General features: G+C 36.2%; 1 protein-coding gene across 2 annotated transcripts; it reads left to right on the top strand.

Moving 5' to 3' along the window:
* The first annotated feature begins 272 nt into the window (after positions 1-272).
* On the top strand, positions 273-23,693 carry thbs3a (thrombospondin 3a). 2 transcript variants are annotated; one of them, XM_056266161.1, is made up of 23 exons: positions 273-2,050; positions 4,467-4,673; positions 5,039-5,292; positions 6,297-6,399; positions 6,507-6,533; positions 6,630-6,712; positions 6,793-6,844; positions 8,283-8,431; positions 8,615-8,755; positions 9,922-9,996; positions 10,086-10,238; positions 10,906-11,016; positions 12,550-12,657; positions 13,843-14,002; positions 14,092-14,210; positions 14,981-15,033; positions 15,923-16,125; positions 16,207-16,385; positions 19,260-19,308; positions 19,386-19,582; positions 19,664-19,836; positions 22,799-22,938; positions 23,110-23,693. In XM_056266161.1, the coding sequence occupies exons 2-23, from the start codon at positions 4,562-4,564 to the stop codon at positions 23,169-23,171; spliced, it is 2,703 nt and encodes a 900-aa protein (XP_056122136.1). In that variant the 5' UTR covers positions 273-2,050; positions 4,467-4,561; the 3' UTR covers positions 23,172-23,693. The 2 variants fall into 2 exon arrangements, with proteins under 2 accessions (XP_056122136.1, XP_056122135.1); XM_056266160.1 differs by lacking the exon at positions 273-2,050 and adding an exon at positions 3,118-3,308.
* Positions 23,694-26,238: the final 2,545 nt, after the last annotated feature.

Raw genomic sequence — 26,238 nt, 5'->3', positions numbered from 1 at the left:
CGTTTTAAACCCTTTCATAGCTTTATGACAATGGCAATTAGATTTTCACATCTCGTATGTGCTATTGCCTTGTTTGAAGCTCAGTGTTTTTCTTGTTTTAATGCACATTTTATTTGCTAACTGCTTAAATCATTCTTTCCGCTCTGCTGTCAGTGCTTGTCATACTTCAGACAGATTAATGCTCATGTTAATGTGATGGATCCTATTGATGGAAATAGAAAATGACCAATATTTAATCTAAACATTTATTCTCCTCCATGTTGTTCCAACTCTGTTTCTTCCGTGAAACACTAAAGGATTTTGCCAGAATGTCAATGATGCTGATTTCCACATAGAGAAAGTGGCTGTTTGTTGTTGTTTTTTTACTGCCAAGCTCCAAAACAACATAGTAACGCTAACGCATTCGAGTAGTCCAAACAACTTGTGCGGTATTTTCAAAGTATTCTGCAGCCATACGATAGTTTATGTGAGAAACTGTCCCTAATTTATATCATTATTTGCTAAAAAATATTCCTCTTCTATCTTATTTGCTTTAAATCAAATAATCAGTGCATATGCATATTCAAATTTGGTGCGGCATGCTTGGTCACTTGGACCAATGGCATTCGGCATCACTAATTTTGTGTATTGCACATTTGAATTTTGCCAGAATGATCCAAAATAGCATTACAAATTGAATAAAAAAACTGTGACTCAAACATGATTCAAAATATGTTCTTTTGTAAAAAAAATCATACAGGTTTACAACACAAGTAATGTGACAATTTTAATTTTGGGCACAAAAACTTTTTTTAAACATGATATATTCAAGGATAGAGAGAGAAACTGTGGCTTATGTTAAACCGCAAAACTGGCTAAGATGTTTCAGTTCCTGTAACTTTCCATGAGGTTTTCTGTAAGGTAGTTAAACTACATGCGAGTGAATTTTTCTCTCTAGTTAAACTGTTTGAAATAGAAACAATGCATTTTTGAAGGCTGCTGATTCTTGCAAGGTATGAAGTCATTTTTCCTCTTAACATCTTTGTTTTGCACCTTTGAAACCAGTTCACCTTTTACACTGATGTGTTGATTTGTTCAAAATCATTATTAGACAAGGCATCTGTCGCATGGGATTCTACAGAAATGTAAAGGAAATCTGAACAGCCAGTTTATCTCTTTTCACTAGGTGTTATGTGCTGTAATAATATTGCTTATGGATTTCTATTTTCATAATTTGAGGGGCAAATAAACAGTCCTGAGTAATCCTTATTCTGCATGGGGTTTCTTTATTTTCTGCAGATGCAATGCTGCATTGACACTGAGGGGGTTGCTCCTACAAAAATCCGATTTTATCTGTTGCATTGTTGTAACAGGAGGTCCCTGAGGACTGTGTGTGTGAAGTGGAGGTTGTAAGAGAGAAAGATATTCTCTTCAAGCTACAATTTACCTGCCGGCAGTGTTTCCGATCATCAGAGTCGGCTGAGCGAGGGCTCTGTGAATTTGTGCCCTGGGGAGACACAGCTGTGTGTTACAGCACCAGACTGGAATCTCTCTCTGGCTCCTGTTCATTCCTGGGTTGTTTCCTTGTATTTGTGTGTGGAAACATAGTGAACCCCCTCCCCACCACTAGATCCAGAGCAATCAGGAGCCCCCCCGAAGCCGCACGACAGCGTTTAATGACCTCAACAAAAATCATCTGGGAAAGAATTTCTGTTTGAAAAGGAAAAATGCATTTGGATTGTGCTGATTTTCCACACAGGGATTGAGATGGGGAAGCGATGGGTGGGGTTATGCTCTGAAACTATGTGTCATGGACCAAACTGGTTCTGGTTTTGTTCAGGGTGTAAAAGTTAGATTCATGACTCCATTGTGAAAATTTTACTCAACTCATATTTTCCTTTCTGGGAAGAGGGCTGTTTAACAAGTCCCCTCATTTAAAGCACTTTCGGATGGTGCATAGTACAAAAAGCTGAACAATTTTTTCTGCTTGCAGGGTCCAGTAAAGCTCAAGTATGACAGAACTGTTCCCCTGACACCTGCTGTTAAAAGCTGTTTCTAAGGAAACTCCGAGGTAATGAAAAATAAACATCACCCCAGGACAGACTGTCGAGACTGAACAGTCCTCATACTGCTCTACTTTAAAATGTCAACAGCGTTTGCTTTCTTTATGACAATAAATTTTGTTTGCTTGCAGATTGGTGCAAAATCAAAAGCTGACACTGGAATTATGAGTTTGAGCAAGAATAGATGGCCAAAGCCAGTGTTTGCATTTGTTCTTGCCATTTAAAATAATTTAGTTTACCCCAAAATGAAAATGTTGCTCAAGTTATTCCAAACCTGTATGAATTTTTTTCTTCTTCTGCTGAACACAAAAAAAGATCTTTTGAAGAATGTCAGTAACCAGAATGTTGACGGCACCCATTGACATCCATAGTTTTTTTTTCCTACTATGGAAGTCAATGGTTTCCGTCATCTGTCTGAGATTACCAACATTCTTCAAAATATCTTCTTTTGTGTTTAGCAGAAGAAAGAAATTCATACAGGGTTGGAACAACATGAGGATGAGTAAATGACAACATTTTCATTTTTGGGAGAACTATCCCTTTAAGGGAAAGCTTTTGTGGGTTTTTTTTTTGCCCAAATGTCTTTAAAAAGAAAAAATAATAATTTAAAAATGTGGCTGTAGGGTCTTGACAAGTACATCAACACGTTTTCAGTTACCATAAAAGTCTACCTGAGTGACCACACATATCTTGACGCTAAAAAGGGGCTAGCAAACAAAAGTAACGCACAACTTTTTAACGGTTTTCCTCTTTTCCAGAATCAACCACACGTCCATGGCAGTTCCGCAGCGTGAAAACAGCTTTAAAGCAGTTAAAAATCGTTAAAGTTTCAAAAAGCTGTCTCGAGACTTCTACGGTCCTCTATTTATGAACGCTGAACGCAACCTGTGTGAACAACTAGTTACCCCTGAGTATACGCGTGCAATCAATGCGTGTGTGTGTGTTTTACAGAGGAATAATGTATTGTATGTTGATGAAGAGGGCGGATTCAGTTCTCATTTAGATCAGCTCATTCTCTGTCTGAACGCAACTCACACACTCTCACACACTCTCTCAATCTCTCTCTCTCAACCCGCACAGCGCAGGTTTGTTCCCGTGGAAATATTTCGTGTTTCAATGCATCGTTGACGGATCTGTTTCTGATATTCCCTGGCCCTGCATCACTTTTTTGCGTTTATTATTTTGTAAACATGACATTTTGGGTCAGTCTCTTCGTGTTGATGTTCGTCCGGTACGCAGAGAGCGCACAGAAACAAGACGTGCCGGGTAATTATTCTGACTTTTTTTTTTCACTTAATCAGTTATAGACTAGTAACGTCTCTCATGTAGTTAGTTACCAGTTAATGTTTTGTCTTTCTTTTATATGCATATGTTTCTTTTAAAGTCATTAATCCGTAAAAAGTTAAACGTACATGGTCCAGTTAAAAGAACTGTGAAAAAGAGAGAGAACTCTGATAGAAAAAGAGTCACTGAGGAGATTTTGAGGAGACGGAGTGCAATTTCTCTCAGAAAATATGGTAGATAATTCATCATTTACTCACTCCCATGTTCTGCCAAACCTGCATGACTTACTTTCCTCTGTCGAGCACAAAAGAAAAAAATCTATGATAATAGGCCATACAATGTCAATGTATAAGGAATAGGAGCACAAGCTTTCAAAAATGGCGCAAAAGCATTGTAAAAATGATGATGCACATGACTCGGTCATATGGGATTCGATTCAAAACTTGTTTTAGAGTCAGATTTTCTTTCGATTATTCAGTTGACCCATTTCACAAACCCATTCTGAATGATTCATTCACAAATAGGTCTGCTCAGTTCTCGAGGTCAACTCGCTGACTTTTGACCCTTGACCTTTATTTAACCAGCCAAATAACTTAAGAACAATTACGACGAAAGATTGGGAGGTGGTAAATGGGAACAATTAAGACTAATTACATCAGATGGTAAATAGAAATAATTATATAGGCTATAATGCGTTATATTAATTATATATAATTTAATATTTCTTTTTAGCCTACTTGAATTTATTTACATATGTGACCTTGAAGGAACCCAAAAGTAATCAGATTACATTACTTTCATATTGTGGTGCTTGGATTACATCACTGAATACTTTTTTATGAAGTAATTTGTTCAAATGAAAAGCTTGTGAAGATAAAATAATGGAAATTTAAATGCGATTAAAAAAAATGAAATATAGTGTAGCTTATGAATCATATGCTTTTATTGCTTTTTATTAAATTGTTCTTTTTTGTTGTTATTAGAGTTATTTGTCATTGTACGACATTGACGCCTGAAGATTCTGGAAAAAATCTTGTTTCATGGGAAAAAAAACATATATACGGGTTTGAAACAACTCCAGTATGAGGTTATTCATTGCCTGTTCCTTTATTTCTCCCCGTCTCTGTTTCTCACTCTCAGTGATAGACGTGTTGAGTTTGGAGGATGTGAAGCAGACTGTGGCCGCAGTGGAGAAGGTCTCTTTAGCACTAAAGACTCTCAGTGATGTGTATGTGATGTCTACGTTTCGTCTGCCTCCTAAACTGGGTGGAGTTCTGCTGGGCCTCTACAACAAGCAGGATAACAAGAAATACCTGGAGGTTGCCATCATGAGCAAAATTAACAAAGGTAATGCAGCGATGACCCATTTTTATCATTATATCATAATCAACTTGCTTTTTCTCTGAAACAACTTTACTTTTCCACTGACATCACTGCATAGGCTGTTGTATAATGTTGACTAACAGCCAAATAGCAGGTTGCTTGTTTCAACAAACTTGCATTGAGATTTCGCTCCATTTTGGTATGGAATGCCCACTTTTCACCATCCAATCAATTCTTGATGGATAAAAACAAGTCCCACCCTTATTTTTATTTTTTTCATTATATCCTGTATATCCATAATATCCTGTTTCACTCATAAATATGTAGCATTACAGGGTTATGAATGTGGTATCGGCTCAGAACATCTCTAAAAGGTTTGTTTGTTTTAGTTCTGGTCCGGTATGTTCGTGAAGATGGGAAGCTGCACACAGTAAACCTGCAGACACCTAATGTGGCAGACGGACGGCCTCAGTCTGTTATTCTACGAGTCGGTGGCCTGCGCAGAGAGTACCTGAACCTGGAGCTGTTTGTGAACTGCCGTCTGGCTGACTCCGCACAGCGGCTGCCCCCATTGGTCGCTTTGCCCAGAGACAGCGAACTGGTGGAGATTCGTAATGGCCACAAGGCATACGCTCGTATGCAGGTGAGCTCCAACACAATATGACCTTGATCATTATGTCTTGATGATGTCTTCACACAACAGCTGCATACATTTCCGCTCAAATGTTTGTAATTGTATGGCATTGTAATGTTTTTGAAAGAAGTCTCTTATGCTTACTAAGGCATTTATTTTGGGGGAAAACAGTAAAATTGTGTGAAAAATGATTATAATTTAAAATAAATGTTTTCTATTTTAATATATTTTAAAATGTAATGTATTTCTGTGATTGCAAAGCTGAATTTTCAGCATCATTACTCCAGTCTTCAGTGTCACATGATCCTTCAGAAATCATTCTAATATGGTGATTTGGAGCTCAAGGAACATTTATTATTATTATCAATGTTGAGAACATTCTTTTCAGGATAGAAATGGGAATGTAAAGACTTTTACACTGTTACAAAATATTTCTATTTTAATTTAATGCATATTTGCTGAATAAAACTATTAATTAAAAAAAGAGTAATATCCCCACATTTTTTAACAGTAGTGTGTGTATTGAATAGTGTTGTCAAATCGATTAATCGCGATATACACACACATATATAATACATATATAAATATGATAATATGCAGTATATACACACATGTTATATAAACACAAAAACTTTTATGTTAGATGCGATTAATTTATTTAACAGCACTAGTTCTGACATTTTTTTTGTGTAGTTTCCAATTTGTATACGGTTATTCTCCAAAAGTTGTCCTTTTGTGTATCACAGAAAAATAACAGCATTCAGGTTTAGATCTAAGGTTTAGAAGTAAATAATGACTGATTTAACTTGTTTTTTTTTTAAATAATGACTTTTCATTGTTGTGTAAACTATTCCTTTAATTTTTAATGAAAGGAAAGATTAGATGTCATGATTGGGTAAGACCTGAAATGATAATTTATGATATCCAAACTGTTATTTTATAAAATACTATGATCAAAGGATGAACGCACAGAAACCAGAGGAGCTCTTGTAACTAACAAGTTTGTCTTCCAGGGCTCAGTGGAGTCCCTTAAAGTGGCACTAGGTGGCACTGTTGCCCAAGCTGGAGCTCTCACCGACTGCCCGTTTCAGGGAGACGCTTCTTCATATAACATAGGTTAGCCAACATCATCACAAGACTGTACATGGGGCTTGAATATGTAGCTTTTTGATTGCTTGGGAAATCTTTGTCTGAAAGTTTTTTGCTTAAAATTTGTTTTTCAGTGAACGGTGAGGTTAATTCTATTTTAGGTGAGTTGACATCTCAGGACATTGGTGAAGTCATAATATGCGATTTGTTGGCTTTAATTTATTTAATTGAAAGATATTGCATTATTTTTTGTACAGGTGACCACACTAAAGCTCTGATTGGCCAGCTGATCATCTTTAATCAGATTTTGGGAGAGCTGAGAGAGGACATCAGAGAACAGGTGTGTGAGTGAGTGTGTGTGTGTCTGTGTAAGGGAAATAGTTCTGAACATGTTTAATTAAAGTTTTTTGTACTATTTAGGTGAAAGAAATGTCTCTTGTCAGGAACGCTATTCTGGAGTGCCAGATGTGTGGTGAGTAGCAAACATCAAGCCAACCTGACAGAGCTTATGGTCTGCGTTCAGAGTCAGACTCCAGCACACGGTCATCAGTCCTGTTAGAAACGCTACATGTACATAAAGTTGTTCATACACAGTTGAGTTAAGAAAGAGAGTGATAACCAGAACCACAGTTTACACACTGTTGTACATACTGAATAATTCCTGACAACATTAATAGATTTGTTTTATTATACAAACTATTTATTACATGTGATTGGAGAGTGAGTGAAAACACTATCGTTTAAGAGGTTGGGGTTGATACATTTTTTTATAACAGTAAATACAGTAATATTGTGAAATATTATTACAATTTAAAATGACTGTTTTCTGTTTGAATATATTTTACAATGTAATGTATTCCTGTCAGAATTTTAAGAATCATTACTCCAGTGTCACATGATCCTTCAGAAATTAGTTTAATATGCTGATTTGCTGCTCAAAAACATTTCTTCTTATCAGTGTTGAAAACAGATCATTTTCTTTTCAGGATTCTTTGCTAAATAGAACGTTGAAAAGTTGAATTTATTTGAAATAGAAATCTTATGAATTTACTGTCATTTTTGATTACTTTAATGTGTCATTCCTGAATAATAGTATTACATTCTTTAAAAAAAAAAATCTTACTGACACCAAACTTTTGAATAGTAGTGTATATATATATATATATATTTATATATTTATATATTTATATATTTAATTTACAAATTTTTACTGAAGTGTTAAATATTTTATTCAAAAAACATTTATTGGTGTTTTGTGTGACAATACATAATGATAAATCAGTGAAAAAATAAATTACATTTATATAATTAATAATATAATTAATAATAATTAATTTTATTGTCTACAAATTTGAGAGGATGACAGCAGCATTGTTAAAGAAATGGCAAATAGTTTAGAATAAAAGTGAGAAGTGCAAGTAGCAGTGCTGGAGAAAATTATTGGAACTTATCTGCCATTTTTCAGGCAAATTGATAGTCCCTCCCGAACCCCGCAAGAATATAATGCAAGTATGCAACACACTGCAAATAACGTATACCATAATGCAGTGCAATTGACTGCTGTGATTTTCTTATTTTTTACTCATCATTTGGTAGAACAGCCAAGACACCTTTACACAAAATTGGATTAAAAACACAATAATGAGGTCATGGGACACCAAAGTTTGAAAAGTTTATCACTGCAAAATGTATACTTTTTCCACATACTACTACTTTTTAATAGTAGGAAGCATGCAGTGTATAGTGTGCAGAAAGCAGTCTGGTAGTATTCCATTATGAATATGTCCTAAAACTCTCCGCTCACAGACAGGAGGGGCTTTCATTTATGTATGTATTATTCGTATGATATTAGATTTCTGAAGCTCATTTTCGACTATCTGGTTTTGATAATTCATCTTTTTGGTTTGAAGGATTTCATGAACCGCGTTCACGCTGTCAGCCCAGTCCTTGCTTTAAGGGCGTGGGCTGCATGGAGACGTTTGATTTCCCAGGGTACAGTTGTGGCCCCTGTCCGGAGGGAATGACAGGGAACGGCACACACTGTAAGGATATAGATGAGGTGGGTGAAGGCATTTAGCGCTTGTTTTATCTTCGAGTACTGATAAGTCTTGGTCCAGAACCCACTGTGAGTTTTTATGTCCATGTTCCAAGCGTCTCAAATAAACATCCCTTCGTTTTTTTTAATCATAAAGCTGATTCATATTTAGATCATTTGAATGATTAGCATGTCTCTCTCTATCAGTGTGCCGCGGCTCAGCCGTGTTATATACCAAGCGCATGTGTCAACACAGCAAAAGGTTTTACCTGTGAGTCCTGCCCACCCGGGCTATGGGGTCCACCTCTCTCTGGAGTCGGTGTGGAATATGCTAAGAGTTACCGCCAGGTACAGTGCATTTATTTGATCAAAGATACAGTAAAAACAGTAATATTGTGAAATAATATTGTGCTGCACATTTTTTTTTAAATCAACTTTTTAAGACCTGAATAAATAAAAAACAAACTTTGTATTATATGTATTTGTAATATGAAAATAGTACACAACTCCATATACTATAAAAATAGTAAACGCATGACAACTTGTAACATCTTAAAACATGTAACAGTACTTAGTAAAAGTTCAAACATGCATAACTGGAAGTAATGTGACTGGTCAAATAACATGTCAAATGACGTTTAAATACTTTTCAAAAACAAAAAGTAGAGCAACCTGCTTCATTTACAGGGTTACTGGGGTAACGGCTGATTTCTGGTTTCATAAGCTATTATCATATGCTATTGTCATATGGTTTCATATGCTATTGTCAGAGTGAATGAGCATTTTATTCAGTCCGTCTCCTTCACTCGTTCTGCCATTCTGTGTAAAAAAAGAGTCAAGTTGCTAACTCAAGTTCAAACTTTTAAGACTTTTTAATGCCCCGTGGGAACCCTGTATTACATTTATTTAAAATAAATGTTTTCTTTTTGAATATATTTTAAAATGTAATTTATTCCTATGATGGCAAACCTGAATTTTCAGCATCATTACTCCAGTCTTCAGTCTCACATGATCCTTAAGAAATCATTCTAATATTCTAATAATCTGCGATCATTTTTTCAGCGTTCTTTGATAAATAAAAAGTTCAGCAGTTCAGAACAGCATTTATTTAAAATATAAATATTTTGTAACATTATAAATGTATTTGCTGTCACTTTTGATCAATATAATGCATCCTTGCTGAATACTATTGAGTATTATTTCTTTAAAAAAAATGAGCATTTCTACCTGAAACTTTTGAATGGTAGTCTGTATAATTAATTATTTTTGCTACAGATTTAAGAGGATGAAAGCAGCGGAAGTGTCAAAAATGAACTTTTTAGAATAAAGGTGAAATAATTTGGTTGTAATTTTGGCTCATTTGAATGTCGATATGGAATATGCTAAGACTCACCTGCAGGTACAGTGACCTTAAAAAGAATTTACACTTAAAAATGCCCCAATGTCATTGCATCAGATAGCACAATATCAAAGCAAGTGGCAACAAATATCTTTTTGCAATGAATTTATTTCAGGAATGCTCTGACATCGATGAATGTCTTGATTTGGTCAACGCCTGCACACCCAACTCCATCTGCATCAACACCATTGTGAGTATAAGACATAACTCCCAGACATTTTCTCTGAAATCACACACAGTGTATGTTAATGTTTTTTAAACTTCTTTCCCTTCTCTCAGGGATCATATCGATGTGGTCAGTGCAAAATTGGATATGTTGGGAATCAGACAGCTGGATGTTTCCCTCGGAAATCGTGTGCTTCGCTCAGTTTCAACCCCTGTGACACTAATGCTCACTGCATCATTCAGCGGAACGGGGATGTCACCTGTGCTGTATGTGTACACTCAGTTACCAGTTACCTGTAGTAAGATTTGAAAGACAAGCAATTCACATCCAATCAGAAAGAATTTGAAATTTAAAGTCAGCATGAAATGGAAATTCACTATTATTTTATGATCCTATTGTGAATGAATCATCCACGCATTTTTTGTTTTTGTTTTGTTCATCTCATCATTTTGAATCAAAATGACCTCTCTGTTGATTTATACCAAACTTCTCCAATCAGTTAGTCCTGCCTTCATCCAATCAACAATCAGTGGATTAAACCAAGACCCCACCCTACATTTTTTTTTTTAAATTGTGGGGCTATCTAGCACAATGCAGTAAATAAAGGTTCTTTATTGGTATCTATGGTTCAATGAAGAACCTTCAACATCCATGGAACCTTTCTTTTACACAAAAGGTTCTTTATAGTAGAAAAAGTAAAGTAGTGATTAGTGAAAGTTCTTTACTCTAAGAACAAAATAGTTACTGAAATGTTCTTAGGTGTAATAAAAATGGTTCTTCTATGGCATCACTGCGAAAACCTGTTGGAACCTTTTTAAATGCCTCGTCACTTATCATGGCTGGTCAGGACAAAAACTCAGATTTACATGTGTCATATTGTATCTTTATTGCATCATGAAAGTTTTCTGATAAACTTCTGTATGATTCTCTTAGTGTAATGTTGGATGGGCTGGTAATGGTCACACTTGTGGGATGGACACAGATATTGATGGTTATCCGGATCGCTCCTTGCCCTGCATGGACAACAACAAGCACTGCAAACAGGTATGAATCTCACAGTCATTTTACCCACAATCCTTCTCCCTGCACACACCGATGTTGTATCAACATTCACTGAATTGTGGGGGTGTAACTGTTCACAAAATTTAGGTTCGGTTCAATACGACAGTGGTTTCATGGTTCGGTACATTTTCGATACAGCAAAAAGAAAGATATGCCAGAGAAATTTCCTTAATTTTTAAAAAGGCGCACATGGTGATTTTAAGGCGCACAAGCAGAAAATTTAGGGGCACTTCTTAAATCAGCCTGCAGCGCTGTTATTCACATTTCCCCCCATTTTGACTTTATTACTGTAATAAATAGACTTAACTTACAGAAATTACAAGGTGCAGTTTTATTTTAAGTTTGCAAGGCTCCAGATTAACATTTGAGGGCAGCATTTGTATTCATAATCTTGAAATAATAATTCAAAAGCCAAACGATTAGAAAATAAATATTTGGGAGTGGAAATGGCAGCCACCTACTGGTTACAATGCTAATAAGTGTGAGTTTTCCTACATCTAGAAACTTTTAGTTTTATAAATGGGGGTAATCTTTGAAGGATGAACAAATAATGTTTTGGTCATCATATTAAAAATAACATTTAAATATGATAATATTTGAGTTTGAAGTGCTGGATTTTTACTATTCCTGCCAAACTTTCATGGTTAGAGTTAGTTTTACTACATTAAATCCATGGTGAATGTTGCTGATTTGTGGACTTAAAGCCTACAACTACTGTAGTTCATTCATGGCACAATGTTTCTCCTGGTTTCCACGTCAGCGCTGTTTGATCTAATAGAGATCTACGGTTAAAACGGAGAAATTTGAATGCTTCTCACTAGATCTCGCAGCGATGTTATTAGTTCTGTGGGGAACTCAAATGCTTTCTTTACTGGATCTCTTAGCGCTGTGTAGTAACAGTGTTGCTTGATTAAGATCGGCTCGCGCTGCACTGACATTGGTCCAAACTGATAAACGGTCCTTTAAGCACAAATGAGTAGCGCAGTTTCGTTCAGCTTTCATTAAGTTTGCCAGTTGATGTTGGGCAACGTTGTGATGGTCACGACTGCTAACAAACTTTTGGTCGCACCAGCAGGAAAAATGGTCCAACGAATCGGTCGGTTTGTAATGCGTACCGAACTAAAAGACTCGTACTGAACGGTTCAAGACGAATACATGTGTCGTTACACCCCTACTGAATTGATATTCTTTATAAGTATTGTTTGGAAACCATATTGTTCTATTTATTCTGATGGTTTATAGACTTAAATATTTCCAGTTCAAGTGCAATTGTTCACACATCATGTACCTTTCAAGTAAATTAAGCTATTCATCCTAGATGAGGTAATGTGTTTGCATAAACCATTTTTTGGGTTTGTTTGGACTTTTATATGACAGATTCACCGTAGTTTGCTGTCCCGGGACTTCTCCCATGAACTCTCTTAGATTCAGTATGTCTGAAAGAAGGATTTTATTCAGTTCCAGCTTGAAGTGTTGTGCTAGGGTTTTTTGATTTTCACATTCTGTGTTTTTCAGGACAACTGCGTGTTCACACCCAACTCTGGTCAGGAAGATGCAGATAACGATGGGATCGGAGACCAGTGTGATGAGGATGCCGATGGAGACGGAATAAAGAACGTAGAGGTGTGTTTGTGTCCCATCCGACCAGTGTTGTTAATGTTAACTAAAACTAACTAAAATAATTTTTGTTAAACTGCCCCTATAATGCTATTTTATAAGTTCCTCATTTTGTTTTTGAGGTTTCCTGCAATAGGTTTACATGCATCCAAGATCAAAAAAACACTTTAATTTTCTCATAATATAGATTGCACTCCACCTAATTTCACCTAAAAGTCTGAAAACGGTTAGTTTGAAGATTCAGTCTCTCTAAATCCCTCCTTTCCGAGAGCCTTCTTAGCTCTGATTGGTCAGATGGCTCAGTCTGTTGTGATTGGTCTAACGCATACAGCGCATGTGGGAAACGAAACACCTATTACCATATCTGAATTTTAGCGTCGGAGGCTTCCTCAGCGGCTGATACACAATGAGACGAACAGTCCAGGGTTCCTACACAGTTTGGAAAAGTATGGAATTTGATTTGAGTAATTTTCAGGTCTGGAAAAGTATGGAAATAAGAAAAAATAGGAAAAATATTTGTGTTTCCAGACTATTGACCCTATTCAGTTTTCTAAAATATAAAATGAAACATTTCTAAAAATAGATGTAAGCCTATCACACAGGCTTAAAAATATAAATTTCTCGATTTTAATCTCTTCTCATTTTTATGAACCAATATCTATTCTTAAATCCCAAGAATCGATGTTTTAGTCTATGCTGTTTTCAGTTGATGAATGAACAAAACTTTATAGCGCCTCCCATCAAATAATTCGCAATAAGCTTTGAGCTTTGTTACTTTTGCTATTAAACAAAGTCTCAGTAACAATGGTGTCAGTTTTTCCATATCATTTCCTTTCATGAGTCCTCATCCTTTCGAAGTGCATGCGAAGTAGATTCACAGCGCTGAAAACAGAATCTTCTCAACATGTCGACAACACGCAATTCACTAACTGCTAAATAACACACTACATGAAAGGTAATATCTGGAAAAAAAATAGGGGCACTTTAATCAAAATCTTGAAGTTGAAAAAAATAATAAAAATGACAAAAGCACATAACAAAATTACTTAAACGTAAACTAAAATTGGGAACTGAAAATCGGTGTATCAGTTATACTAAAATAACACTGCATTTGATTTGGCTGTGTGAGGGGTGATTTAAAAAAAAAAAAAAAAATTTATGTCTTCCTATGAATGAATGTGTATGTTTCAGGATAACTGTCGGTTGGTGTCCAATAAAGATCAGCAGAACTCTGACACCGATTCATTCGGTGACGCGTGTGATAACTGTCCCACCGTTCCCAACATCGACCAGAAAGATACTGACAATAACGGAGAGGGAGACTCTTGCGATGAAGACATCGATGGAGATGGTAACGACTGTTCAGCCTGATTAATTGCTTCACTTTGTGTCTCAACAACATCATCATTTGTGTATGTGATGTGTGTGGATGTTTTGCAGGAATCCAGAATGTGCTGGATAACTGTCCCAAAGTGCCGAACCCAATGCAAACAGACCGGGACAGAGACGGAGTGGGTGATGCATGTGACAGCTGTCCTGAGATCAGCAACCCCATGCAGGTACTGCATCACATCTTACTTTATATCAAACATTACACTTTCATTGTAAGTTGACGCAGTGTCAAAAAGGAGTTGTGTGACTTTCTTCTATGGAAAAATAAAAAAGGACATATTTAAAGCCCCCATTTGATTTGAGAGCTACAATAGAGGGAATTAAATTAAATCCTCATACAAAGCTATCGTATATACACTTTTATGACACCTTATGGTGCTTTTTAGTCATTTTGAAGCTTGAAGCTTTTGACCAGTGTATATTTTTGAACTTGTGTTCCACAAAAGAAAGTCATACAGGTTTGAAACTATTGCTATTTAAGTATTATTTATATACTACGATAGCTTTTATTTATATTTTGAACTAACCTTTATTCAATGTTTTTGGTTTATTTAAATTGTATTTTTTATATTACTATTTAGGTTTAATCAATTAATCCATTTTAATTTTTGTAACTTTAGTACTTCAACTTATTACAGTTAAGTTGTTTAATTTCAGTTAATTTTCATTTAGTTTTGCATTTAGTATTTATATTTTATTTTGTTTCAGCTTGATTTCAATAACGTAAATATTTTTAATAAGTTAAGTTTTGTTTAACACTATTAATCCTATTTGAGATGACATTAGTAAATGATGACAGAATTTAAAATTATGGGGTGAAATATTGAGTAACTAAAAAACAGCAAAATTTTGCTTTTGCAGTGAATGGTCTATTTTATATACTTTTTTTTTCTCAAATTAAATGTATGAATAATAAACTCAGTTAATACTATTGCAGACAGATGTAGACAATGACTTGGTCGGGGATGTTTGTGACACCAACCAAGACACGTGAGTACGCGCACAACTCTGGTCAATTTAAATATATAAATCCCACAATTGGCAGACTATCCTTTTCACTCACTAACCTGTATATGGGAAGATTGCTGCCATCTAAGCTTCGTTCAGACTGTCAGTCTGAATTCAATTTTTGTGCACATCCAAATATGTACACAACAAATTAAGTAAGAGTGAACAGCAAAAAATCACATGAAATCAGATTTTTAGAAATCTGTTTCAAGCTTCATTCATATGTGGCTTGAAATCCTATTTAAAATTGGAAATTTGTTTGTCTGACTGCTCTGATTGGATTTTGCTTAACTTTTTGACTTGTCACATGTCACTTTCTCACAGCATGTAAAAGGTAAACACGTCAGACATTGATGCAGAACAGGTGGTGAATGTGCCGGCAAGCATTCTGAAGTTTGACAGCCACATCCCTTCATCAGATTTGGTTACCACACGAGTGGGAGGATGCATCCACACACCTCTTTGAATTTTGAGACAGGCGGAGATGGCAGCATGGAATAAAGCTGCCACTGCTTTCATTAGACATAGTAGTCCAGTGCCGTGGCTACTCATCATTGCAACCCCCTCCATGTTGATGTTGATGCTTTTTGGCGTATGCCTACCAATGCAACTCCATTGGCATAGAAACCAACACAAATATTCTGGAAAATGAAAGAGCGCCACAGCACACACAAATTGGATCAGTTGTGATACACAGTGTGGACATTCAATCATTTTTAAATCATATTTCAATCGGATATACAAATAATCTGATTTGGAATGACAGTGTGAACATAGCCCTTGTGACACATTGTTGCTTATACCAGTTATTATCACCTCACACAATTTCAATTCAGCTGAGCTCATAATGTTGAATGTTGGGTGTTTTCAGTGATGGAGACGGACACCAGGACACTCGAGATAACTGCCCCGACATTCCAAACAGCTCTCAACTTGACTCGGATAACGACGGCATCGGAGATGACTGTGACGAAGACGACGATAATGATGGGATCCCGGACAATTACGCCATCAACGGCATCGGGCCTGATAACTGCAGACTCATTTCCAACCCCAACCAGAAAGACTCGGACAGTAAGAGCGTTCATATCCACTGATGGTATATAATCTTCCTTATTAATGACTCGCCTAATTCTTTACTTTCTTGTTATTTAGGTAACGGAGTTGGTGACGTGTGTGAGAATGACTTTGACAATGATGCTGTACTGGACGTGGTTGACGTGTGTCCAGAAAGTGCTGAAGTCACTCTTACGGATTTCAGAGCCTATCAGACGGTCATTCTAGACCCTGAGGGTGACGCTCAGATCGACCCAAACTGGGTGGTGCTTAATCAGGTAAACCATCATGCAGGGGCGCGGGAGGATGTTTTGGGTGTAAAGGTAGGGAATGTGGGTAGAGAAATAATATATAAAACATGTCAACGCCATAAGCAAAACAAACAATCCCCGAGAACGCTTGTTTAATAGATTGAGCATACAGTACATTTTTGACAAAACATGATTGCAATTGTAAATGCAACAAGGAATGCATTTATAATACGCTATTTCAAAAAAGGGCTATTGAGGTATTTTTGCAGGCAATAAATGAGCCTACACGGCGACAGGAAATAAACAATAATGATTAAATAAACACTTGTGCCTACTTTACAGACTTGACAGGTGTCCCTGTCTAAATGAGTGAGTCATTGAATCATTCATTCAGAAACGTTGACTCTCTCAGGAATGAAACATGTTGCTCAGACATGGTTCTGATGTGGCTTAGTTTGGAACTATTTTCATTGAAGGAGCAAAAATAGACAATATGTGTCTAAAATGTAAGTTTCTCACAGCACCTGATATAATTAAACTTTAAATAATGAAACCAATTTGATGGCGGATCCAGAAAGGTTCAAACGACAATCACCAGGGACAACTGGAGATTCACCCGCTGTAAAATGCAAAAGACTTCGGAGTGGCTACAGAAAAAAAAGAGACTGCAACCGGGCCCATGCGAAAACAAGGATAAATATCGGAAGGGCATTAAATGTAGTCACGCAATGCTGATGTTGTTAAAGGGGTCATAAAATGCCATTTTTGTACAAGCTAATATGATTCTTTAGGGTCTAAATTAAAAGTTTGTAATATACTTTAATTAAAAATTCTCATTAGTATTGTAAGAAAACACTTATTTTACCTGGTCAAAAACAGCTCTGTTTTCAGCACGCCGTTTCAGTGCATATGACTTTAAATGATAATGAGCTTTGCTCACCCCGCCTCTCTGTTCTGCGCATACACCGTTTGTAACACAATAACCCAATACCATAACGCGTTGTTCATTATAAACGTGGGATTATGAATTATATTGAGAACGTTGTACATAGAAAACATGCTGTAATGTACCCTGAGTGTAAACCGAGTGTAAACCATCGTGAAGCGTGCAGCTGGCGATTTGCAAAGATTAATATAAATATTAATATAAAGATTAATAAAACGTTACACTCACTTTAGTTCTTCTGAAGGTTCAGCAGGAAGACGAATAGGTTCCGATCCTTTATTCAGGTGCAGCTTCTCAGCAAAACCAGCTTTACACTGATCCTCGTTTATAAAGCAGTCCACTGAGAAATGATTCGGCAAACATGAGAGCATTGACGTTGCTCGTGGGGAATATTCCCTTCGAAAACAAACACAGCCACTGCGTCTTCAGCGGTTCGGATTTAGGAACATTAAAATGACTGCTGTGTTCGTTATTGCACCCAAGAACAGAACACCACAATCGCTTAGACGCCATTCTGCTCATAGACAGTGCTCCAGCGTATCAACAATGACCGCGCCGATCCGCGCGGACTATGATTGACAGGACGAGCGAGGGCGGGTCTGTGTTGAATCACTGCTGTCAATCAACAATCGCGGGAGGGGCGTCCGTTTTATTGACGTCACAAAAACGAACGGCTCAATTTGAGACAGGGGAAAACATATAACGAGATTAAAACAAAAACACTGGATGGATTTTTATCATTATATGATGGTTGTGCACAGGCACTGTCAACACACATTTCAGTACAATCAACTTGTAAAAGTGCATGTACCATTATATGACCCCTTTAACAATAACAATTTGAGAACAAAGTATAATTTGCACGGTTTGACGTGATATGATAAGCGATCGTTAGATTTAATCAGCGCGATTTACTGCAATGCTTTTTTCCCCTTAGTTGGTCAGAACAAAAGTGGATGTTACTTACTTGTTCAGATTACATTTTCCAGTGAAAATTCTTATGTTGGTCATACTTCCAAAAAGTAGAATCTGTGATTCTGAATGCCAGTATCCACACCGGCGCTGTGACTGACAGCCGCACACTCTCCTCAAAACATTGGATTCATCCGCGCTGTGCCGTGCCGAGGCACAACCCACGTAAAGTTGATTATTCCGCGAATGACTGCAATTGCAGATTTCGAACAGAGATGGCGACAAAGAGGAAAACTACGGACTGCAGCTTTAATGTTAAGTTCTTGATTATTTAACTGTTTTATAATATCAACATCACGTTTGCAAAATGTTTTTCAGGGAAAAACAGCACTATTGCTTGTGTGATAGCCTATTGCTTAACTATATCGTACAAAATTCAGGAACTCATTCTTAATATTGGGGGGCATTTTTGTTCATTTTGATTGAATTTGCTCCAGGTGTTTGTGTCTATGGTTTGCAGTGTGTGTGTTCACTACTCCTAATGTGTGTGCACTAACTTGTATGGGTTAAATGCAGAGGACGAATTCCGAGTATGGGTTCTTACCATGTCACTTGTTAATTTCACTCCCTGGTGTGCGTCAATCAAGATCCAAGAGGAATGAAATAATAGTCCCATTTTGAGAAAGTAAACTATGTAAGATTAAAACATTTTAAAAAGACAAAAGATTTGTAGCCTACTTAAAATTTACAGTTAAATTCCTTAATAAAGGTTAACTGATTTCGAATGTATTGATTTCTTTATAAAAGTTTATAAACCTGTGAAAACAGGGGGTGCTTCAGCACCCCTACTTCTGACATCATTAGAATCATGTTGATCTCATTGACACAAGTTCATCATGTTGCTGTACTTTTCTTTTTCCAGAGATTTAAATCACACTTTTTTGGGGCATCCATGATGTCATTGATATTATTTAAAGATGAAGTCTGTAATTTTCTATACTTTGCTAAGTCCTTGTATTAATACGGATAAATTTGGGTTTCAGGGTATGGAGATTGTTCAAACCATGAACAGCGACCCGGGCTTGGCAGTGGGTGAGTCCGGTTTCAGATTTCAAGAGCTAACCGCCCAGAAGACACTCAAACTTAGACTCTAAATCACTTCTCCACAGGTTACACAGCGTTTAACGGTGTGGACTTCGAGGGTACTTTTCACGTTAACACGGTGACTGATGACGACTACGCCGGCTTCATCTTCGGCTATCAGGATTCGTCTAGTTTCTATGTGGTGATGTGGAAGCAGACCGAACAGACCTACTGGCAGTCGGTCCCATTCAGGGCCATGGCTGAACCGGGCCTGCAGCTCAAGGTACGAATGTTACTTAATTGTGTAGTTTCATTGAAATATATTGGCTTGCTAATGTTCATATGACCTCTTGTGTTTGTGTAGGCAGTGAAGTCTCGTACAGGCCCCGGTGAATTTCTTCGTAACGCTCTGTGGCACACGGGGGAAACGGATGGAGAGGTGAAACTGCTGTGGAAAGACCCACGTAATGTCGGATGGCAAGATAAAACCTCGTACCGGTGGCAGCTCAGCCACCGGCCACAGGTCGGCTATATCAGGTGAGATGATCTACAAGTGTGCAGCAGCAGGATATACGCTACTGTTCAAAAGTTTGCTGTCAGTTAGATTTAAAAAAGAAAAAAAGAAATTAATACTTTTATTCAGTAAGGATGCATTAAATTGATCAAAAGTGACAATAAAGACGTTCTTTAAAAAAACCTTTCTATTCATCAAAGAATTCAGCATACATTTATTTTTCACGGTTTCCACAAAAATATGAAGCAGCACAACTGTTTTCAATATTGATAATAATAAGAAATGTTTCTTGAGCAGCAAATCAGCATTTTCGAATGATTTCTGAAGGATCATGTGACACTGAAGACTGGAGTAATGATACTGAAAATTCAGCTTTGCCTCAGGAATAAATTAAATTTTAAAATATATATATATAAAAAAATATTTTAAGTTGTAATCACTAATCAGGGTTATTATACTTAACTAAGAACTTATTTTATTTCAGCTTGTTTCCAAGGAAACATTTTTCATTTTCATTTAGTTTAACTTGATAAAAATACAAAAATAAAAACCAACTCAAAAATATTAATCAAAACTATCTCAATGTTACTAAAATAACACTGGTTGTAATATTTCACAATATTACTGTATTTTTGATGAAATAAATCCAACCTTGGTGAGCAAATAAGACTATGAGCATAAGAGACTTTTCAAAAATCGACGCTAAACTTTTGAATGGTAATGTACATTACTGTAAACCATTTTTTTCTCTCAGTTTTTTCAAACTGAGTAGCTATTTGAAAGTATTGTTATTGACTGCATGCCAAAAATGTTATTTTGAATTATATAATTTACCTTGTGTATTCCTTTATTAAGTGTAATAATATAAGACATTTGTCCTTGGTGAAGCAACTTTTTTTTCTGTCCGATTGTGGGCTGCGTTTGTTGTCACAAGAGGGCGCAATACCAGATTGGGTCATTGACTGCACTCACTGGTGCGAGCGGCAGCTGATAGAACCTTGTGCTGGTATACTGGGGAGGGGAGGAGGGGTGGGCGTGCTATGACTCGTTATTCTTAAAATTTCTTCACAATTGCCCCCTCCTCTTGCCCTCCTCACACCCCTGAGACTCTGCTGAGTGGTTGGGCCCCCTGGCCGCCCATTGTTGTGGTTGCCATGCCAATGAAATCCTTGGCAAGAATTTTCTTGGTGCCTGTTCATATGCAGATCCAACGGAAACTACTGTAGTGGACGGGCCGTTAAAGAAAGAATGAGAACGGACCGCAGAGGACAGTTAAACATGTATTGTGTATGATTTCCTGTTCTGAGTAATTTCTTGGCATTGTATTGTAAATCAGATGCTCATGCCAAAGAAACAACGCATAAACTCCAGCAAATGCTCCAGCAATGTCATAACAGAAATTGCCTAAAAATAAATTCTCATTTCATAGTTAAACAGTTCTGAAGCTTTTAAACTTTGAGTCTGCAAGATTATTGAACTTTTTAGAACATTCCCAAGATTCTAGTTTGCATAAATATCTACAAGAAGAGAGAAAACTGTGTGGAGCTCAGTGTGTGTGTGTGTGTGTGTGTGTGTGTGTGTGTGTACGTACACGTGTATGCACATTTGTGTGAGACAATGTGTAGCTGAGGCTTTGTAAGGGCCTTTTCAAACACACACACATAAACACACCTGCTTTGTATTCAGTGAGAGGAGTGAATAAAGCACTGGACTTCAGTACGCACACACACACACTCACTCTGAATTGTGCTGCAACTGTTCTCTGCTCATACATAATGCAATTTAAGTCCGGCCTGCTGCTAAATCAAATCAGATCTCATTTATTATCAGGTAATTAGAGGTCGAGCAGGTGGAGTTTAGTAGTGGCCTGTAGCATAAAACAGTTCTCTGCTTCATTCAGATCAAATATTCTAGAACAACGGTTCTCAAAATTAGGTCGGCGATGCTAAATGCAAATTATAAAATGTAACCGTATAAGTTGGGATTGCAAAATAAATGGGTTTTTAAGTGGGAGGACAAAATGCTTCTTATGTTGTTGATGTAAAAGTTTGTGCGTCCAATAAGACTAAAGTACTTTGGTGCAAATTCATTTGTTAGTTGGTAATATTACTTAGAATAATACTCATAAAATCCTCATATTTTGTAATATTTTATACATTTTAACTATTACATTTATATATTATTTATAATAATAATATTATTATTTGTTTAGGGTAGCTTTTACATAATTGTTTATAATTGTCTTATTATTATTATTATTATTCCTATATTTCATAATGTTTTTATTTTTTGTATTTTATTACGTTTTTCTGTCAGTAATGCATTGTTTGTTTAATTGTATGTTTTATGTTTTTATTCTTGTGAAGCGCTTTGATACTTTTTAAAGGCGCTATATAAAATAACGTTTTATTATTATTATTATATAGTATATATTTTGAATACATTAGATATAAATTATATTATTATATATAATGTATTCAAAATAAAATGTTACACACACAGTATATATTATTTAATATATATTTTGAAAGCAGACATAATATATAATAATATGGTATATTATCTATATATTAGATATAATATTATTATAATATTTATAAAAATATATTTAAGGTTTTAACACACATATATATATATATATATATATATAGTATATATTTTGAAAACACATTATATACTAATATGGTAATTATATATATATTATATAATAATAGTATTATATTTAGAAAATATATCTAAAGTATTAACAAATATACATTTATATTTTATATATACGTATGTATATATATATATATATATACACACACACACATACATACATACAATTTCTACACTTGCAAAACTTAATTTTTCTATTCATGACATTTTTGCTCACTTTTGTACGATAAACAATTTTGCTGTCGTTTATTAAATCTGGGTCCAGCAGTAGTCCTGCACAGTAGTATTTGACAGTGACTCTCATGCGTGTGTGTGCTCCTGTTGCAGGGTGAAGCTATATGAAGGCACAGAGATGGTGGCTGACTCCAATGTTGTGATTGACACCTCCATGAGAGGAGGCCGCCTGGGCGTGTTCTGCTTCTCTCAAGAGAACATCATTTGGTCCAATCTGCGCTACCGCTGTAATGGTAAAGATTAATCCACTCTTTGATATTTAAATCATGATCCCTAGACACCCAAATCCAACGCACAAAGTCTCCAAGAAATCTGCAAATTCTGTATAAAAGTTGTTTATTGACAAAACCCAGCATTACAACAGAAGAATAAAACAATAAGCAGATTAAACATATCTTTTCCAGATACTGTTCCAGAGGACTTCAGTATACACCGTAAACAGGTTCTAATGCACATAAAGGTGTGAGAGGAGTGAGACGCCCACCGTCTCTCTCTCGACCCCCTGAAACCCAGTGTGGGGCCACTGAACTCCTGTGTACGAGGGGCCAAACAACCAGGACAGATGAGAGATTTACCCAGCGTCTGTGTTACTCCGGTTGAGGAGACTGAATGAAAGGAGAGAAAAAACTTTTATTTTACCTTTTGCGTGTTTTTGTGTCGTTGCGGAGCCATATAATGTGAGTATGAGAGTGTATGTTTGAAAGGGTTCATTAGAGTGTGTATGCACTTACAATATGTCTTAAAATAAAGGGATATGGTGTATTTTCTAGAACACAATAAATACCTGACAGTACTTTTGTTCTATAATATAATGACAACAGTCAATTTTAAAAATGCCAAAAGTGACAGTTTAATGCGTCAATCCCAATTCTCCTGTTCTGTATTTCATTAATGATGAATAAGAGATAAGCTCTCTTTCAACACTCAAGCATATGTATGGAAATATATTAATTTAACATTAATTAAAATAAAACCATCTTAGCCATTATGGGGAAAAATGTCATATCTACTATGAATGCATCAAGTAAAAATGTATATATATATATATATATATATATATATATATATATATATATATATATATATATATATATATATATATATATATATATATAACATTACATTTATTGAAAATTAAATACATGGAAATTCATACATATTTTAATATATTTATGTATCATTTTATATTTTCATATATATATATATATTATGTTTTTTATCAAGAATTATTTTATACTCACAAAAGAAATCTATGCACACTATGTTCAGAATAGAATGCTTGTATGCTCTTACTTTTTGTGCAGTATATAGTATGTATAATACATCAATTTTATGTATGCATAAACACCAGAATGATCTAAAAGCACTTGCTTTATTGTGCAGTATGCAGCAGAGCACACTGTGTAGAATACTGTATCCCACAATGCAATGCAAAATGAGTATGCACTATACACTCAGTGCATGCTGCACAACAGTCAGTAAGCAAGCAGTAAGTTAGTATTCCATTCATACATAGCCACTGTCATAGGCTGTGTCTGAAATTGCATACTTGAGTAGGTGCTTATTTTAAATAAGTAATTACTTCACAACTGCTAAAAAAATATGTTCTATATAATATTAATGTGTGTAGTATGAATGTAATCTGGACATACTACATTCACTATGCTGTCATTATCATGTGGCCTACCAGCGTCAGTTATGTCGCTTCACTGCCATTCACATATCCTCTCCCTCATGGGATAGTAAAGTGTCCATCGTATGCACACTTCAGAATCTCGCTGGAAGAAGTAGGTCATCTGGGTACTTTTTGCCTACTCTTTTATGAGTACTGTGAGTTTGGGCTTACTTCTTTTGTCACATACTGTTTTTTGCCCACTATATAGTAGGGAAGTATGCGATTTCGGAAGCAGCCATATACTCACACTGGTGTTGAAGATACACCTGCAGTCTGGCGCCGCCCTAGTGGTCGAACAGTTCATAAGCTGCTGTTGTGGCGCGAGATTCCAGCGGGGAGTCGCGTGTTCCTCGTGGTCAGGGAGGCCGGGACGAGTGCAATATTGGCGGGAGATTGAACAACAGTGCACAGCATCCCACACCTGCCAGACCGCAGGACTTCAAACACACTCTTGAAGGCTTCACTTCAGACTTCTTCTCCGCAGAACTACAAAATTAACACAAATACACATTTATTTACAATGTCTTACATAGAATAGTTTGAAACAATCAAAATGTTGTTTTTAAATGAAGTTGTCTGCTTGTTTGAAAAACATGGTAAACGTATTTTTCATTTAGTAAGGAAGGACCATTGCGGCATGTGGGTTTTGGAGCACCTGAGGGCTGAGGCCCGAATGCCAAACTTTGTTTGCATGATCTTTAATATCTTGTGAAACTCTGAATATAAGGTAACGTTACTGAGCTTCATGATTCCCACCAAAGTTTCACCATCTTTTTTTGTCTTATCGCTATACACTCCCATCAGTAATGTTCTTATAAACTTATATCAACATGTAAAACCTTTACGATAATAATAAAACGACAACAGGATATCTTGTGTGTTGGAAAATGTATTGGCCAATTAAATTGTCGCAGATTTGGAATAAGTTTAATGTTCCGTTTATTCAGTTATTTTAGTTATTCGGTTAGGTTAGTTATCTAAATATATAATGACAGCTCAAATATTGAAGTATTATAAATAAGTTTAATATAAATTTAATTTGTTTCGTTTGCTTTTTAGGTTTAAAAGCGCGAAAGCGAAATCGTTCCAAGTATTCCTGGCGTACGCGCGTGCTGCTGGTTGAGAATCACTGTTGCTTAGTAACGGGGTAATCTGTTGACCAGCGAATAGTCCAGTAGACAAAGATGTACAACCCAAAAGATAATCTATATGTTTGTAAAGAAAATAAAGTTGTCTATGATAACAAGTTGAATAATGCACTTCACTAAATATACTCAACAAATAATAGATCATGAAATGGAAGGTTTTCTCCTGACCCCACACAGAGTTTGTTACTCACCTAAAAATTCACAACGCTGTATTGAAATCACATCTCTGTACCGGACGTCGCTGTTTGTGAAGTTTTTCTTCACAAAATATTTGTGTATAGCCCGGTGTCATGCTTTTGGCGCGTCTGCAGCTCGGTTGTTCTGGTTTTGCCCAAAATGTGAGGGGCACAAAAGGACCTGCGGCCCCGCCTCCATCCAGCCAGCCAACAAAGAGCCTGAGACTCACTGATGCATGCATGCATACTGCAGACAACAGAGCAATCACACACAGTCCCATATCACACTCTGACGAATGCAGCATCACACCCAGTATACATGCATCAGTGTGTGTGTGCAGTAGGCTATACACTGACAACAACTTTTGTTTTTAAATTTAAACTTTTAAGTCTTGAAAAGCTGGTGTCCGACTCCGCCATGTATTTCAGTGTTTACAGTATTCATTTTCGTGTGATTTGCATCAAACTCGCTCTATTCGCGCACGTTCATTTCTCGCTGGTCAACACCGCCACCTGCCGGACGGGCTCTGAACT

Source organism: Rhinichthys klamathensis, unplaced genomic scaffold, assembly GCF_029890125.1.
Source record: "Rhinichthys klamathensis goyatoka isolate OS25496 unplaced genomic scaffold, OSU_Roscu_1.1 h1tg000246l_1, whole genome shotgun sequence".
Taxonomy (NCBI): domain Eukaryota; kingdom Metazoa; phylum Chordata; class Actinopteri; order Cypriniformes; family Leuciscidae; genus Rhinichthys; species Rhinichthys klamathensis.
The sequence above is the reverse complement of the archived record's forward strand: the minus strand, read 5'-3'. Positions and strand labels throughout refer to the sequence as shown.

What these genes read in the sequence shown, in the direction of transcription:
- thbs3a (XM_056266160.1), top strand. Translation starts at nt 3,233, where the DNA reads ATGACATTTTGGGTCAGTCTCTTCGTGTTGATGTTCGTCCGGTACGCA. An exon ending in TGAGGTTAATTCTATTTTAG is followed by an intron (nt 6,534 to 6,629) that starts GTGAGTTGACAT and finishes TTTTTTGTACAG; the next exon opens with GTGACCACACTAAAGCTCTG. An exon ending in CAACCAGAAAGACTCGGACA is followed by an intron (nt 16,126 to 16,206) that starts GTAAGAGCGTTC and finishes CTTGTTATTTAG; the next exon opens with GTAACGGAGTTGGTGACGTG.